This window comes from Apostichopus japonicus, chromosome 13 (genome assembly GCF_037975245.1).
Source record: "Apostichopus japonicus isolate 1M-3 chromosome 13, ASM3797524v1, whole genome shotgun sequence".
NCBI lineage: Eukaryota > Metazoa > Echinodermata > Holothuroidea > Aspidochirotida > Stichopodidae > Apostichopus > Apostichopus japonicus.
In genome coordinates this window covers 12,260,503-12,275,445 of record NC_092573.1, presented here as the reverse complement: position 1 = coordinate 12,275,445, position 14,943 = coordinate 12,260,503, and the positions used below count along the sequence as shown (strand labels likewise).

The 14,943-nt window shown below is 34.4% G+C and overlaps 1 protein-coding gene across 1 annotated transcript; it reads right to left on the bottom strand.

Moving 5' to 3' along the window:
• Positions 1–421: 421 nt before the first annotated feature.
• LOC139979240 (very-long-chain (3R)-3-hydroxyacyl-CoA dehydratase 3-like) lies at positions 422–14,687 on the bottom strand. Its single transcript, XM_071990011.1, has 11 exons — positions 14,530–14,687; positions 13,809–13,851; positions 12,743–12,816; positions 11,005–11,193; positions 9,259–9,328; positions 8,181–8,291; positions 7,359–7,486; positions 6,866–6,978; positions 6,165–6,271; positions 4,430–4,561; positions 422–2,288 (listed from the first exon to the last, which is right to left on the bottom strand). The coding sequence occupies exons 1-11, from the start codon at positions 14,608–14,610 to the stop codon at positions 2,194–2,196; spliced, it is 1,143 nt and encodes a 380-aa protein (XP_071846112.1). The 5' UTR covers positions 14,611–14,687; the 3' UTR covers positions 422–2,193.
• Positions 14,688–14,943: the final 256 nt, after the last annotated feature.

The following is a 14,943-nucleotide window of genomic DNA, read 5'->3' as shown; positions in this document are numbered from 1 at the left end:
AAAATCAATCAATCCCACACAGTACAGTTCTTAATACCATCAAATATCTTTATTCCTTCTACCAGATGTTAAGGTACTCGGAATACGGATGGTAAATTCCCACATCCGACATATTTGTCACTGGGTACCAGATTTGATATGAGTCTGTACTTGTATTCCTAGCATAGTTGCCTGTACTCTACGTCATGCTCATTGGTTTGTACTCATGTTTCATATCTGGTATAACTTGTGCTTGATATTAAGTAGCTTATGAGTCTCAAAAGAGTTGTCATCTAACAGAAGAACTTCAATTATCTCTGCAGTCTTCAAAATGATCAAAAGAACTTTACCTTTGAGCAGTTGCATGGTTGGCACCCAGTAGTAACATTACTCAGTACCATCTTTCATCAATTAATATAAGATTCTCTTGACACCCTATTGATATTTCACATAACAGTACTTAACTGCAAAGCAAGCATGCACCTTGATTATTATTATTATTATCATTGTGCCTGCTTTATCAAGTCCAGTTAACCTTGGAATAAATTTCAATCGACACAATCCCACCAAGAACAAAGCCGAAGGGAAAAAAAGAAAATTATTAATTACCCATATGGTATATTATATATTATATATTTGATTGATTCTAAACACAGAAGTGCAGTTCTTCATACAACCAACATCCGTTTGCCTTGCAATTTTAAAGTACTCAACCAGAGTGGGGATTGGGAAATTCCCCCTTCCAACATTCTCACGACCGGGTATAAGACTTGTAGAGAGTATGTACTCATACTGCCTAATTTCGAGCATCGATGAATCGTTGCCTGTACTCTACGTACACTCATGGATCTGTACTCATACCAGTACTCAATACACTTTGCAACTATAGTATAGGTACTAGTGCAAGATACTTGTACTTGACTTTGTACTCATACTCGTAAAGGGACCATGGGGGAATTTCTACTTGCATGTTATACTCATACTTTTGTACTTGTAAACTATGTGTCTGCTAGGTACTTTCAGAGCCTTCTCCAAACTAGCACATAACACCAAACGAAAGGTCAATAACAGTTAAAGGTCTAAATTGCCTTACTGTTACCAAAAAATCATGTTCGCCTCCTGAAATATATCCCTGCTCAGGCACTGCCTATTATTATTATTAATATTATTGTTAACTGAATCAATATACACTCTCACACATATATACATGTCCATTATTTTTAATCTATAGCAGATTTAAGGTAATGTTATAAGATATTGTCAATGCCTAACATAGTTTGTCTTTCATATTTTGCACAATTTAGGTATGTATGTCATCCTTAAACTGTAAATGATAAATAAATAATATTAACATGCTTACTTGGTCCTGATAACACAAAGTCACTTAAATACAGCAAATGAGTGAATTTTAAAGCCATTTTCTGGTTATTTTGGCAAAATTAACAGACTATGATTCATAATATGATTGCAGTTGAAATCAAGACATCCTCATAAAATTTCCCACAAAATTCATGTCAAATTGCAGTTAATGAATGTTTCCATTTAAGGAAAAGAAACATCACCATATACCCTTACCCACAGTAGAACTAATAGCATTTCAAACTCAAAATCAAAGATAAATTTCCAACTTTTTGTACTTTTTATTGTAATTACTAGAAATCAAACTCGCTATTCAATCTACATTAATGAACTGCATATATGGATATGGGACTTAATTAGTACTGAATAGCATCAACAATAAACCAAACTTAATACAAAAAATGTGTTTTGATGTGAAAAATCTAAAGCCATCACCAGAAGTAACTACAGATATGCTAGAAAAATCAAATAATGGTCACCCATATTCAATAATCAAAAACATTTTACTGCCAGCTTCAGACAGACTTAATCATTTCTTGTTTTCTTTAATATTAATCAATACCTGGGAATAATTTGGATGGTCAGAACTCTCATGAATATGGTTTTGAATTTGGTCAACTTTTAGCACATTAAAATTTAAAGATGAAGACAAAACCTTGTAAACAGGGAGGATAAATCTCTCGATATCATGCTCTTTGCAAGAGACATATAAGACACTCTTTTCAATTGGATTTCAAGCTGTTTGTGCATTCTTACGGTAAATATTTATTATCTTTATTATTATGCATTTACTCTGAGTTGGATTATAAACAAAGGAATTTGATGAAAGTTTCCTCACTCTGCATCTAATGAACCTTAACTCATCTTCTCCTTCCTTGCAGAAGAGTCAGCGAGAGATGCCAGCTTCTTCGCCCTCGAGTGCCACATGTACTTCATCAAACTGACGCCGACTTGAAAATTAAAACAAGCAAAAAATATGAATGGATGTTACCGGAGAACATTTCAAGTATGATGACACCGGTATCCAACACCATGCAATCAGGTTCAAAAGTTAATAATCAATCCATTTTTTGACAGTACAGCAATGCCATCCCTACCCACAATAGTTATGCTTATAGAGTGTGTCGATGCTCGTCGCCATGCCATTCCAGAGCTGTGGTACAACTCCTAAGTAAAGTGATCTCTGACAAACTAGTATTTGTTGCTTTGACTTTTCTTTCACTGATTTCTCATTAACATGTCTTTCATTATCATTCCTTCAGATTTAATTCTCATTGTTATCTACATAGGGATTACATGCATCCATGCACCCAAATGTAATGGTGTGGTCAATCTACCACCTTCCCTTTCCCCCACCCCACCCCTTGAAAATATTGTTGTTTTTTACTTTCTTTCTTCTTGATGTCAATTATTTTTAACAAGCATAAAAATATGTATCACTATTATGCCCAAATTAACTGATTGAGCAGGAGAACACTCATTTTATTTTACAGAAAGGTGAATCTTTCAGCTCAGTGTCATGTCTCCTGTTAGTGCGCTGAATCTTTGAAATCACAATGACATCAGGGAAGCTCCTTCATTAAATGTTTTTAAGGCACTCCTTAAAACTTACCTTTATCGAAAGTATTATTCATTTTAAACCTCCAGTCATATTGTTTGTGTTACCATCTTGCCATATTTTGATTGTTGTATATTAAAATTTATTTTCTATTTATATTTTGATAGTCTTATTGTAACTAATTTTCGGCTGTAATAGTTTAGTATTTTAGTTTTATTGTGTGCTGTCATATTTGATTGCTTTCGTCTTTAATTTCTGAATTTGATTGCTTTAATAACTGTTGGGATATCTACTGTATTTTTGTAATTTTTAGGATGCAATATTTTTAGGCTGTAATATTTTTAAGCTGTAATAATTTTTAAATTTCCCAGCGGCTCTTCAACAAACTTAAGTTTTTTTTAAAGGTTGTAAATGAAGAAATATAGGTTTTTAAAGGCTTCAAACATGCAAATAAAGGATTTTAAAGGTCCAAAATGAGGTTAATCTGTAACATACTCACCATCTGTGCCATTTTGACACCATCTGTGGCCCTTATTTAAAATACCTGACATACATTAACTGTTGTTTGTGAGCCTGTTTTGTTTCACTGCATGAATCATGCCTGACTGTCCATAAAATCTAAATTGCCAATAGTTAGCATGACTGTTACAATATTTATACTCTAAACTAAATCTTTAAAATATTTGTTTTTAACTTAAAATAATAAAAAAGGTTTGTACCCAGGTATTAAAGAGTATTTTTGAAAAATAAAAAGCTATTTTTGAAATACAGGGTTTTTTAAAGGTTTCGCTGGGAGGTATGCACTTTGGATCTGTTGTACTTCAATATTAAAGGACGACTTTAAGGAAAATGTTGAGTCTTGATATGAGTCCAAGTCCAAGAGAAAAAGATTAGGCTTGAGTGTAAGTAATGTTTCCATAGCTATAATTCTGGTTTTCATAGCTATAATTCTGGTTTTCATAGCTATAATTCTGGTTTTCAAGATATTCATCAATAAAATAAGTTAAATCACTGGAATGCTCCTTAAAGGCTTAACTCATGATGACTTCAATTCTTCAGTGCAGGCATTAACATTTATGTTAATCTACTGTTTCATAAAGCCAAAAAGACTCAAGCAAAACATATTCTTTAATATCTTATCAAAACCAGAACATCCTTGGATGACAATGACCACAATTTATCCTTAACAAATTTTGTAACATTTGTAAAACATGTCATTTGACACCTTAAATGTCTTGTCTTCCCAATTATTGTGTTGTAATTTACCTCAGGGAGTGACCTAATAGTCTTTGCTACATATAGACTACATAGTCCAGTCAATTTAATTGATGAACCTCCACTGTTTAAAGGGTCTTTATTATCAAAAATTAAAAGTGTTATAATAATACAAACTGGATTGATAACAATGTGTTTGAACAGTCTACAGCATATCAAATTAATGTTGTGCCTTAAGTCATCCTTAAGCGCACATTGTTAGGTAAAATTTCTTTCTTTTATATTGATTTTCATGAAATATCACTGAGAATGACTTACCTATGACTATGTTAGCCAGATGGAAGTAGAGATAATATGGAAAGTAGAAGGCAAAGTTCCAAGCATTTGGTAAGAATAACGAATTGTGGTCATTTTCTCTGTAGTAAGGTATGGCTAGCAGAACCACAATAGCTGTAAGAATGAAAAATAAAGAACAAGGTTAATATATGTTGAAATGGACTAAAATATCATTAATTTGAATATTTCACAATATTATTATATTAACACATACAGTATGATGTATCTATCAGACCTTATGGTCTTAAATGAAAAGTAACATTTTCATATAAATAAAATTGAAGGATGCACTAGAAATGTTCCAAATCTGGTATCCAGCTGGATTTTTTATTCTAAATCCGACCGAATTACAAGTAACTTACAATGCATCAGAAATATAAAAGTCTAGTCTAATTTGATTTTTTTTCAAATTAGTATTACAAAACAGTTTAGGGATACCCTGATTATTCATTTGAGCACAGCAATAGCAAGGAAAACCAATCCCACTCCTCCTTTTCACCATACAGTTTATGTACCCCTTATGATCTATCTATGTTAGGCTACAGTATGTTGCAGCCTATATTAAAATCCTAATGAAGTGCTTTCCAAAATATGACCATCTTTGCTAGTTTCATCATCGAATTGATAAAAATAACATTTGAAAGACCATTGCTTACATTTTTTTGATATTTCCAAAAAATTATTGTAGTGATGAAATGAAAAAATTATCCCAACTAATACAAAATTCAATATTACAAACTTCAATAACACAAAATTGAACATTTCTTTTTTGTGAAATTTATACCACCTTAACTACCCTAATGACATAGTGTAAAGATTATTTGAAAGGAAATTTATAGCTCTTAATCGTAGTTGTACAAAATGAGCAAACAACCACAGATTGTTAAGTACTATCTCAAGATTTTTAGTTCATAAGAAATGTTGGAACGACTGGATTTAGACTTGCAACTTTTTTTTGTTACTGTCAGCCTTCAAGGGGTGGGGAAGTCCTCTTTTATATTTCTGATACAATTTCCAGTGGTTGCTCTTTACAGTTGTGGCTTCATGTATTACACTAAGCAGCAGGTCACTCAATAGTCTTGTTGCTTGATTAAGCCCTAAAATGCCAGACCATGTCAAGTCAAGTGGAGGTTTACACTGTGGCTTACATACAATAGGGTTTTAATAATAGTTGTTTCTTGTGTACTAAGTATACTCACTCAAAGGAAGATCTCTTTGCTAAATATCATCCACTGAATAATGTGAACAGAGAAGAAGAGTATGGAGACTTTTTCATCCTTCCCCAACCCTCTCCTTACCCTAAAAAAACTGTAGGATTATGTTAATTTCCAAAATCAGGTAAATCCGGCCAAGACTCCGACTGAGTTTGTTTTGGCTGAATCCTGCAAATCTAGTATCCAACTAGATTTGAAATACCTAATTTGGTGCAGCCCTAATAAACTTCAAACAGTTCAATAATTAAAATTGCCTAAAACAAACAGACTGTCGATGTAATTTACCTGAGCTGCCAACAAGACAGAAATTCTTGGTCACGTCTGACAAGACAATTAAACTACACCTGAAATGATTAAGGTGCAACTGATTGCACCTTGACTGAAAGTTGCACCTTGACTGAAAGTTATTAAACAACAGTACATACAGCTTTATGAACAAGGGAAACAAACCACCTGTTCACAGTTCCCATTTAAGTTGACATTCTTTCCCTTTCACCATTTACCTTCAGAAACAAATCCTAGTGGATAGAGAGGTATCCAGATAGTGTACCGCAGCCATGTCAAGACTTCAAATTCCAGTTCGAGGCAAGAAAACGCATAAAATGGGTACCTGGGTGCATATAGAAGACAAATAGTTAACACATTTAAAAAAGAATTATTAAAATAAAATAAAACTGTTAGCAAACTGCTTATCCACTAGAGAGCCTGAGTAATAGAATGTGTAAAAGTAAGTTGGCCTGATGTTTCGATCCTAGCAGGATATTCTTCAAAGGCTAAAATTTGTTCAGATAAAAATAATAACTTTAAGGGTAGTTGCTCAAAGTCTCTCAGAATGTCAAAATTTTCAACCTGGGAACTATGGAAACACAGTGAAATGAAACGCACAGGAATCAATTCTTAAAGAGCTTCTATCAAATGGAACATACATTCAGACTATAAAAAGACAATGTAGTTTTAGGAATTCTTAAAGCTTACAGTTTACAAAAGTATGAAAATGTCAAAGCAACAAGATCAATATCATCCAACTATAGCATCCATGTAAATAAATGATGGTTGACGTAAAAGTGTATAAAAATAAAATCTCTAGTGGTTAAACCAGGGTTTGTGACACAAGAAGTCAATCGATTAATTAATCTTTTTGATAAACGACGAATGAGAAACCGACGATGACCAGTGTTAATACTTTCAGAATAAAAAGGTCTACCTGATGATTTCCACAGCACTCCATACTAGGAATAAGTAGCACACCATTGGTTGGGAATGAAGTGGTTCTGCTGGTGCAATAACTGCAAAAAGTATGAGATTTCTTCCAAGTAGCTGCGACAAAGATTGAAAGTAAATATTTAGTGAAAAAGAGCAAATCTGCAGCTTTCCTCTGGTCATTTATGTCCTGAAATTGAAAGTAACAGGTACGAAACATTCTCTAGAAGTACTACCTACGCACTTTTTAATACTAGACTAGAATTTTACTGCAGGGAATCTTTTTACAAAACCCTTCGATTCAAACAAATATCAAAGCACAAAACTTTGACCTGACAGGCTAAGGACTTAAACAGACAGGCAAACTTGTCACTGGCTTACTGTGACGCTTCGACCAGAAGCAGATAATCTTTTATTTGTTACAACGTCGGTACTCATTCTAACCGCGCTATATTCTCATGTTCCTATAACGTAAACAAGAGCAAATGCAGATTTACCTGTAGTAAAGTGGCCATTACACTAGATTTGACCAGCCCAGTCGCTGCATGAACTAGTTCTAGACTAGCTAACATCTGGCAGATACCGATGGAAATCACGCTTCTGTCGAAGGCTGCTTTCATATCATCTAACAAACACGATAAGGAAAATAAAATATGGAGTAGAGCAAGTATACCTACCGGTATGCAAAAAGCATACGTAGTACCTCCACTAGCCGACATTTGAGCAGCAAAATGAAGAACCTTGGATGTTTGTAGATAGAGCAACATGCTACAGATGCCTTTCCAATGTGCCGTCATAGTTTAATATTTCCTTAAGATGAAAACTCATATAGGTTATATATTTTCCATCCCGTAATTATCATCAAAGCTTCCCTTTGTTAATACAAAGATATCCTCTGTTATAACAAGCTTTAACACAATTATCTCTGCAGCATTATAGTCTCAAACAATTCTACAACGAATCAGTTTATGAAGCAAATTGCAATAACTCCTTTTCTATTTTTCTACATCAGAGGTAGTTATCAATGGCTCTCCTGCCCAACCATTTAATCACTATGACAGATTCTGTCTTTGAGAATTGCAAAAACATGTGAATACCAACAAAAAAAGAATCAGTATAAAACAGGAGTCCTTCATATTTGTTCTTGCATTGTAAAGTCTTGGCTACACATGTATATCACACCCTGTCCAATGCCTGAAACTGTAGAAGACAAATAACTCTAAGGGTGCAACAAACACAAGGTACCTAAATTGCAACAAGGCCTATGAATTGCTTTGACTTCCCATGCCCTAGACTCAAAATCCTGATTTGGTACTCACCTTTCCCGTGCACAATATACCTATGGAGCAGGTAAATGAAGGTATACGCATACCCGATGAACTGAATTGTGTTGTAGAAGAATAGATAACATGTCTTGATGTCTGTAAATGCTGTTCAAAGAATAAAAAGAAAAGAATGAAAGAAAAAGTGAGATGCTAAAATCAAACATTAATAAACATTTCATGAAATAATTTCTGGAAGTTGATTACAAGACACACTCTGAAGCGTAAATGATTTAATTATGCTGGTTGAAACTAACTAATGTACACATGTGATGTTTATTTGGATGATTGGGAATGATCAGTCTCTGTTGTCATCAGCCTGGGGGATTGTCACAGCTGCATTTTACATATGATTGTATTAAATTTTGCTTAAATATTGACCGAGAAATGTAGTATTTTGATATATGTATGTGTCATACTATCTCAACTTAATCAATAAATTTATGAGCTATACCAATTTGATTAGCACTCTTATCTTTTGGCTATTAAACCATCTAAGTTAAAATACAGAAAATTCTGTGTCCCACAAAATTGATAGACTGTTTTATTGTTTTATTTTGTGAACTGTACATATTGTATCAAACAATCCTGTTGCTACTTTTGAATGAAAGTATTTACAGATCACATGTTCTTTATCTTTCCTTTTTAGGCAAAATTCAACACAGAAATGACGATACATTTTGGAATGTTGATTAGCAACAACTTTATACCCTTTAAGTATACATATTGTTTCTCATAAATTTTAGGCTATAAGACATTGACAAAAAAGCATGTGAGAAACTGAGAACCCTATGAAAATGTCTTCAATCTCTCAACTTTCCACACAATCAATTTGATTTCACTTTAAATAATGAGTACAAACTTGATCACATGAACAATTGATTCATGCAAGTGCAAGAAAAGGAAATTTGCAGGCTGCAAATTAGAAGTAGAATTTCACTCTATATGTATTAGTAGTTTCCGACTCTGTGATATCATAGACCACAGGAGCCTTTGGCAACATTATACCTACCGAGGAACCAAAAAGTTTGCAATTTCTGTGCAGTATGCCTGTCATGTGATTGTAAACACATACCTTTATCCTTTGCTTCAATCATATCCTGTCCTAGCTTGTCAAAGTGCTCTTTCTGCTCTGGAGTGAGATTCTGAAAAAAAAGGAAAAAAACATATGGAAGAAAAGTATAAATAACAGGCACACAGCAGTATGGCTATAGAAATCTATATAACCTATGATAGGTATCAAAAATCCAATCAATAGACTTTATTGCTTACAGTGTCAGGCATACTGGAGGCCACAGAACCCACACGGTTACTGTACAGTAGATTTCAAAGAATTCCATACATGAGGGACACTAACATTGAAATCTACACATACAAACTTAAAGCAGCATTGTTTCAGCATGTTACCTTGAAAGGTATCTTAGATAAGGCTGTAACATCATCTGAGCCAGTACAATAGTCCAATAGTGAACAGCTTAAAGCAGGTGCTTGTGTATCCTTACCTACATTAACAGCCCTCAAAACTTGGGCTATCAAATCGTTAAATGCCAGTGGATTTTTTGCAGTTTGCTAGTTGAAAATAAAGGCACATGCAATTTTCTTTCAAAAGACATAAAGAACTTAAACACATGTTTAGTGGGTTAACAGTTCCTAGTCAAATAATTGGCATGATTTTATGTACAAAACTTGAGCACTGTGTTACTGCTAATATTCAGCAAGTATATCTTGGGCTGTTCTGAAAAGCCTATGCATACAAATAACTGATGTGTGTTGCAATTCAGGAAAATGCCAATTAAAACTTGACTTCAGTCAGGAGATATTTTACGTACTGGCATATTTTCAAGCAATTGGCTACAAATGTGAAATTCTAGGCCAGGTTACATCGCTGCACATTAAAGTGGGATTCACTAGCTGTGGTATAAATTCTTGCAATAAGCCACGCAAATGATGTGGAATGCTGCTTCTTTTAGAAGAAGTGTCATTTGTTGAAATGAGTCTACTAACTACTAATTACTTCAAAACTAGCTGTAGACTCTATTCTCGCAAACCTTGAAAAGCTGGACAGGTATCTGTTCTGAAATTTGACTGAGGGCTGATACTTGTAAATGGAAAGTTAACAATTTTCTCAGAGGGGTTTTGAAACATTTCTTGTGACAGACAGATTAACGGCCTATATATTTTGTGCTCAAATCTAGAATGCGAAAGTAGCTTCAATGCAAACACATTTACTAAGCTGCTTTAAGCATTACTTTACCCTTGCATCGTTTTGTCTTGTCCAGATAATCCCAAGTGTAAATATAATTGGACTGGGGATTATCTAACTAAAATAAAATCCTTAATCACATATACTGTTTACAGATTAGAGTGGAAGCTGAAACATGATACAAGTAACAGTACTAGAGTTGTGAGAAAAAGAAGAGATGTAAGTGTGCAAACTGTCAAACACATCCATCTTAACTTTCTATGAGAGTATTAGTACCATTTCAGAAAAAAAGTTTAATCAGACATAACTCTTCTGATAGTAAAGCCAGTTCAAAGTTATACCACAAGAGGAGAGTTGTGCAAAAGGTCAAAATGTGACATCTAACATACTTTCAGTCAGTCATAGACATTTATCTGCTTCTTCAATCTATGCACTAGACAGTGATTTATTACTACCCTGTTCAGGATCGTAATTCAGGCTATTGACTAGCTAAACGCTTTTTTTTTGGGGGGGGGGGGGGGCAAAAAGACAAGTTGGCAGGATAACATTCAATGTGATATTATTCATAATTAACAATAATTAACAATTCACTATTCATAAATTGACTATAAGAGTTACCTCCATCGGATCTTTCTCCGCCTCCTTCTCCTCATCTGATGAGTCGTACTCATTTCGCCACCGATCAAAATCAATCCGCAGCCAAGACAATTTGACTTTAGTTTTGGTCAGTCTTTGCCACCAGGTTCCCTCGTAGGCTTTATAGAGATGGAAGTCAATCTGCCTATCTGAAATTCGATAGGCACTTTTCTATAGGGGCATTAAAAAAAAAACCTTAAAGGATTTGATTTCAAGAGAATTTCAACAATGATGAATAGAGTCTCTCTCAGATGGAAGATTAGCTAGTTCATGTAGCCTTTCTCCTCTGTATAGAAATGTTTTTTGTTCATCATACAGTGTATCTGAGTTTTACCAGAAACTTAATGTCTGCTAAACATCTACCACGGCTAACAGTAAAACACATGTAATGTAGCACATAGATTGTAACATCCAAATCATTCCAGTAACTCTCCATGGAAACAAACTACAAAGTCTTGGTGTGGTAATGGAACCATACATACTACTGTACCCTGATCCAGTACTGTACCTTATATTTCATGCAGCATTGAAAGTCATTTCAAGAAGCCATTCAAAATCAAATCAAAATCAGACCACATCAATGTAAAAGTCTAATTGCAACAATCAACTCGATCCTAGGAGGAGGCTAACTATCCAACACATGGTGTTGCAATTTGTTTTAATATCCAGAGATTCGAGTTATAATATTAATATGTGCAGTGTCTACTGAAAATACTCAGCTACAGCATATTAAAGCAGCAGCAAGGAAAAAACGTTGTTACAATAACCAAGAAGATGATATCTTCCAAATTTTCTATACTGGTCGTGTAAGGCCATGGGCATGAAACGAGGGCAACATTCAAAAATTCAAAGGTAGGGTGTTGTATTTTTTTTACAAGAACCAATAAACCTTACAAAAGAGTTGCAATCAAACACAGTAAAGGTTTTGCAGTCATCAGGAGAAACTCACTTGTCCAGAAATCAATTCATACAGTAAGGCCACAAGTGTCTATAATATTGACCTGTGGACCTCCACAAATGTTTTTATTTACACTTTACTACTCAACAAAGTAACAGATCATTCACAACAAGACAAGTCTTCTTGTTGAGATCCATGTTGTCAACTGACTTTTCATCTCTACCAATGTAAATACTGTACATACAGTTCTGGTAAACACTATGTCAGGGAAGCCACAGGATGAAATCTATTAACATTCCCTTCTTTAGTTACAGTATTTACAAGGTTTCCACCTGAGATCCTAGAGCTGTAAACCTTTAATTTACCAATGTTCATTATTTTGTATTCATCAAAAGTTGTAGACTTTTAGAATGTATTAAATCAACCATCTACAGGTACATATGCTTTTAACACAGTAAATGTTTTTGAGGAACCTAACTGTAACTTGTGATGTTACATCACCTTGAAGTGTTTATGCATGCAAACAGATCCAACAGTCAGTCAACTATTTAATTCTGAATGCATACATGTGCTGATAAAAAAAAAAACAGTATTTGGCAGTATGGACTAGAAAGTGTTTATCAAAGAGCAAAATGGTAACAACAATTTTAAACTTATATTAGGGGTCTTACAACTTTAGTCTACAGGTCTGCTCAACATGATTGTGTCTTTCACACTGATTCCATCAAACTAAAAAATAATAAACAAGAAACAAATCTCATTTATAATTCAGTTTTAGTGAAAGATTTTCTCAAGTCTTCAATTTAGTGTACAGTACTCTACCTCAATGTTAATTTCATCATTTAGTTCCAGCTCAAATTCATACTCATGGAGGCCTTTGGCACCCTCTCCATATCCTGGTTGCAAGAAGAAAGAGTAAAATATATTTAAACAGGTTTCTACAGTAAGTACTGTACTGCAAATGATGTGGATTTCGTGGAATGAAAGTCTGAGCATATAATCATATTCTGTCTCTTCTGCAGATTAATATTGCATTCAATCAATCCGCAGAGTTGATTCCAAGCTAGAGCAGGGAATCTAGTGCTTACTTATAAACGCAAAGTACACAGATACAGTAGTAGGCTAATTGGATGGTTTACTTGAGTCACAACAAGACCTAAAGGGTACCAGAACCTTAGGCTTGCTTCCCTCGTTATCTGTTGTAGTTTTGTCTTACTTTCATCACCTGTTGGACAGAAGTACTTAGGGGAGAAGTTATGGAGGAAAGGTGAGGGATATAAGTGGCAAAATATAAAGGAAATCCCTATCCACAATACAAACATGCTCACAAAAGTATACTTACTGTACGTTGAGCAAATATTTTTATCATTAAATGCAATTTGCAAACGATTACATTTTGAGATCATACATGTATATTAAATTCACGCCATTCAATGTTTTCATCAAAACCCAAAGATGTTTTTCAATGACCTTTAACAAACAGTACTGTTTCAGCCACCCACTCTTACAGAGTATGCAAATTAAGTCACTCAATTGTCCAGTTATATAAAGTCATGACCATCAGAACTTTCCTATATACCTACATCTAACCTAATATGAAAAGTATTGCAATTGTCACTCAGAGCACTAATTCTTTGTGAACTGCTTAATAAAACTATTACCTTTAATTACATCAAGCTTTTTATGCCTTCCAAGTTGAATTTGGTGTCACTTAATGTGCAGCATAATTTCTATACATATGCATTCCGATCATGAGCACAGCACATGGCCATGCATGCACCTAAACAATAAACTGAAGTACTGCAATTAAACTCATGATGTAGTTGAATATGAACAGTAACCTACAGTAAGCAGGAGAAGACAACAACTTTACATTATGCATACTGACCTTTAAAAATGAGTTCATTTTCCTTGATCTCAATCTTTGGTGACTGTGTATAGATAGAGAACAGTGAGCACAATTTCTAGCATTAATATAAGTACACTTCTGAAAAGCATTTTAAGATATTAAATGTACAGCAGAAGAATAGGAATTGACACATGCCCTCGAACAAGTACACAAGAGAGCTGATATCATGGTGCTGTTATCATGCGAGGGTGGAAATCTGTGGTGAAATCTGTACTAGATTAGTTATATATAGTACTGTGTGCATGTATTGTCATTGCCCCCATACTTAGGTCCATTGTTTGAATACATTAGCTACTAAAATTAATTATTATAGCATCACTACTATGAAGTCCGAGGTAGACAATCAGCTAGGCTAGTGAGTACTGTATTGATTTATCAAATTCAAATAGAGAATGAGTTCAATCTCAAGATGTCCCCAGGCTGAGCTTAAAAGATACTCTAGTCTTGGTCTGTACCAAAAATACCCTGCATATATCTGTTTTGTGCTGAAGTTGGGAGGGATTAAAAAGGACTTCCCTTTCTTTGAGCCCATCATCTGTATACTATATATATGGGAGGCCTGGGTTGTCGTAGTCCTAGTTCCGCGAAAAATTCTCTTACAGACTCCAGTTATGTATGTATCGTTTGATCTAAAACAGCATAGGCCTAGGGAATATTTGAACTTAGCTCTAAACGTCAAGCAAAGCTAAATATTGTTTACCGATACATCGCGTAATTCTACCCTTAGCGTAATCTTTTCTTTGTTCTGTGCCCAGTACACCAGCGGATGGAGAACTTCCATGGTTTCGAATATGGCTGAAATACGTGATTGGCAAATGTGAAAAAAATAATGACATGTGCTGAAGCCTGAATGAATGTGCGTTGATTTAGGTACTGGGCTGCAACGTGCTTGGCGATCATATCAGAATCAGACCAGTGCTGACTAAGTGATTATGGCGTTTGCAAATATGACGATTATACAAAAAGTGTGAAAATATTATAATTCTTCATCCATTCTATCAAATTGAAGGTTTTTAAAATGTGCAAATAAAGTATTTTTCGCTAAATTATATAGCAATGTAGAGAGTAGATTTCTGGTCAGTTTGCAAACTTGCTATTCAATCTGCCGCGTAGT

Coding starts and splice junctions, on each gene's coding strand:
- LOC139979240 (XM_071990011.1), bottom strand. CDS start 14,610: ATGGAAGTTCTCCATCCGCTGGTGTACTGGGCACAGAACAAAGAAAAG. Junction 13,852..14,529: donor TAGAATTACGCGATGTATCG/GTAAACAATATT, acceptor ATCTATACACAG/TCACCAAAGATTGAGATCAA. Junction 2,289..4,429: donor TCTGGCTAACATAGTCATAG/GTAAGTCATTCT, acceptor TTAATTTTCAAG/TCGGCGTCAGTTTGATGAAG.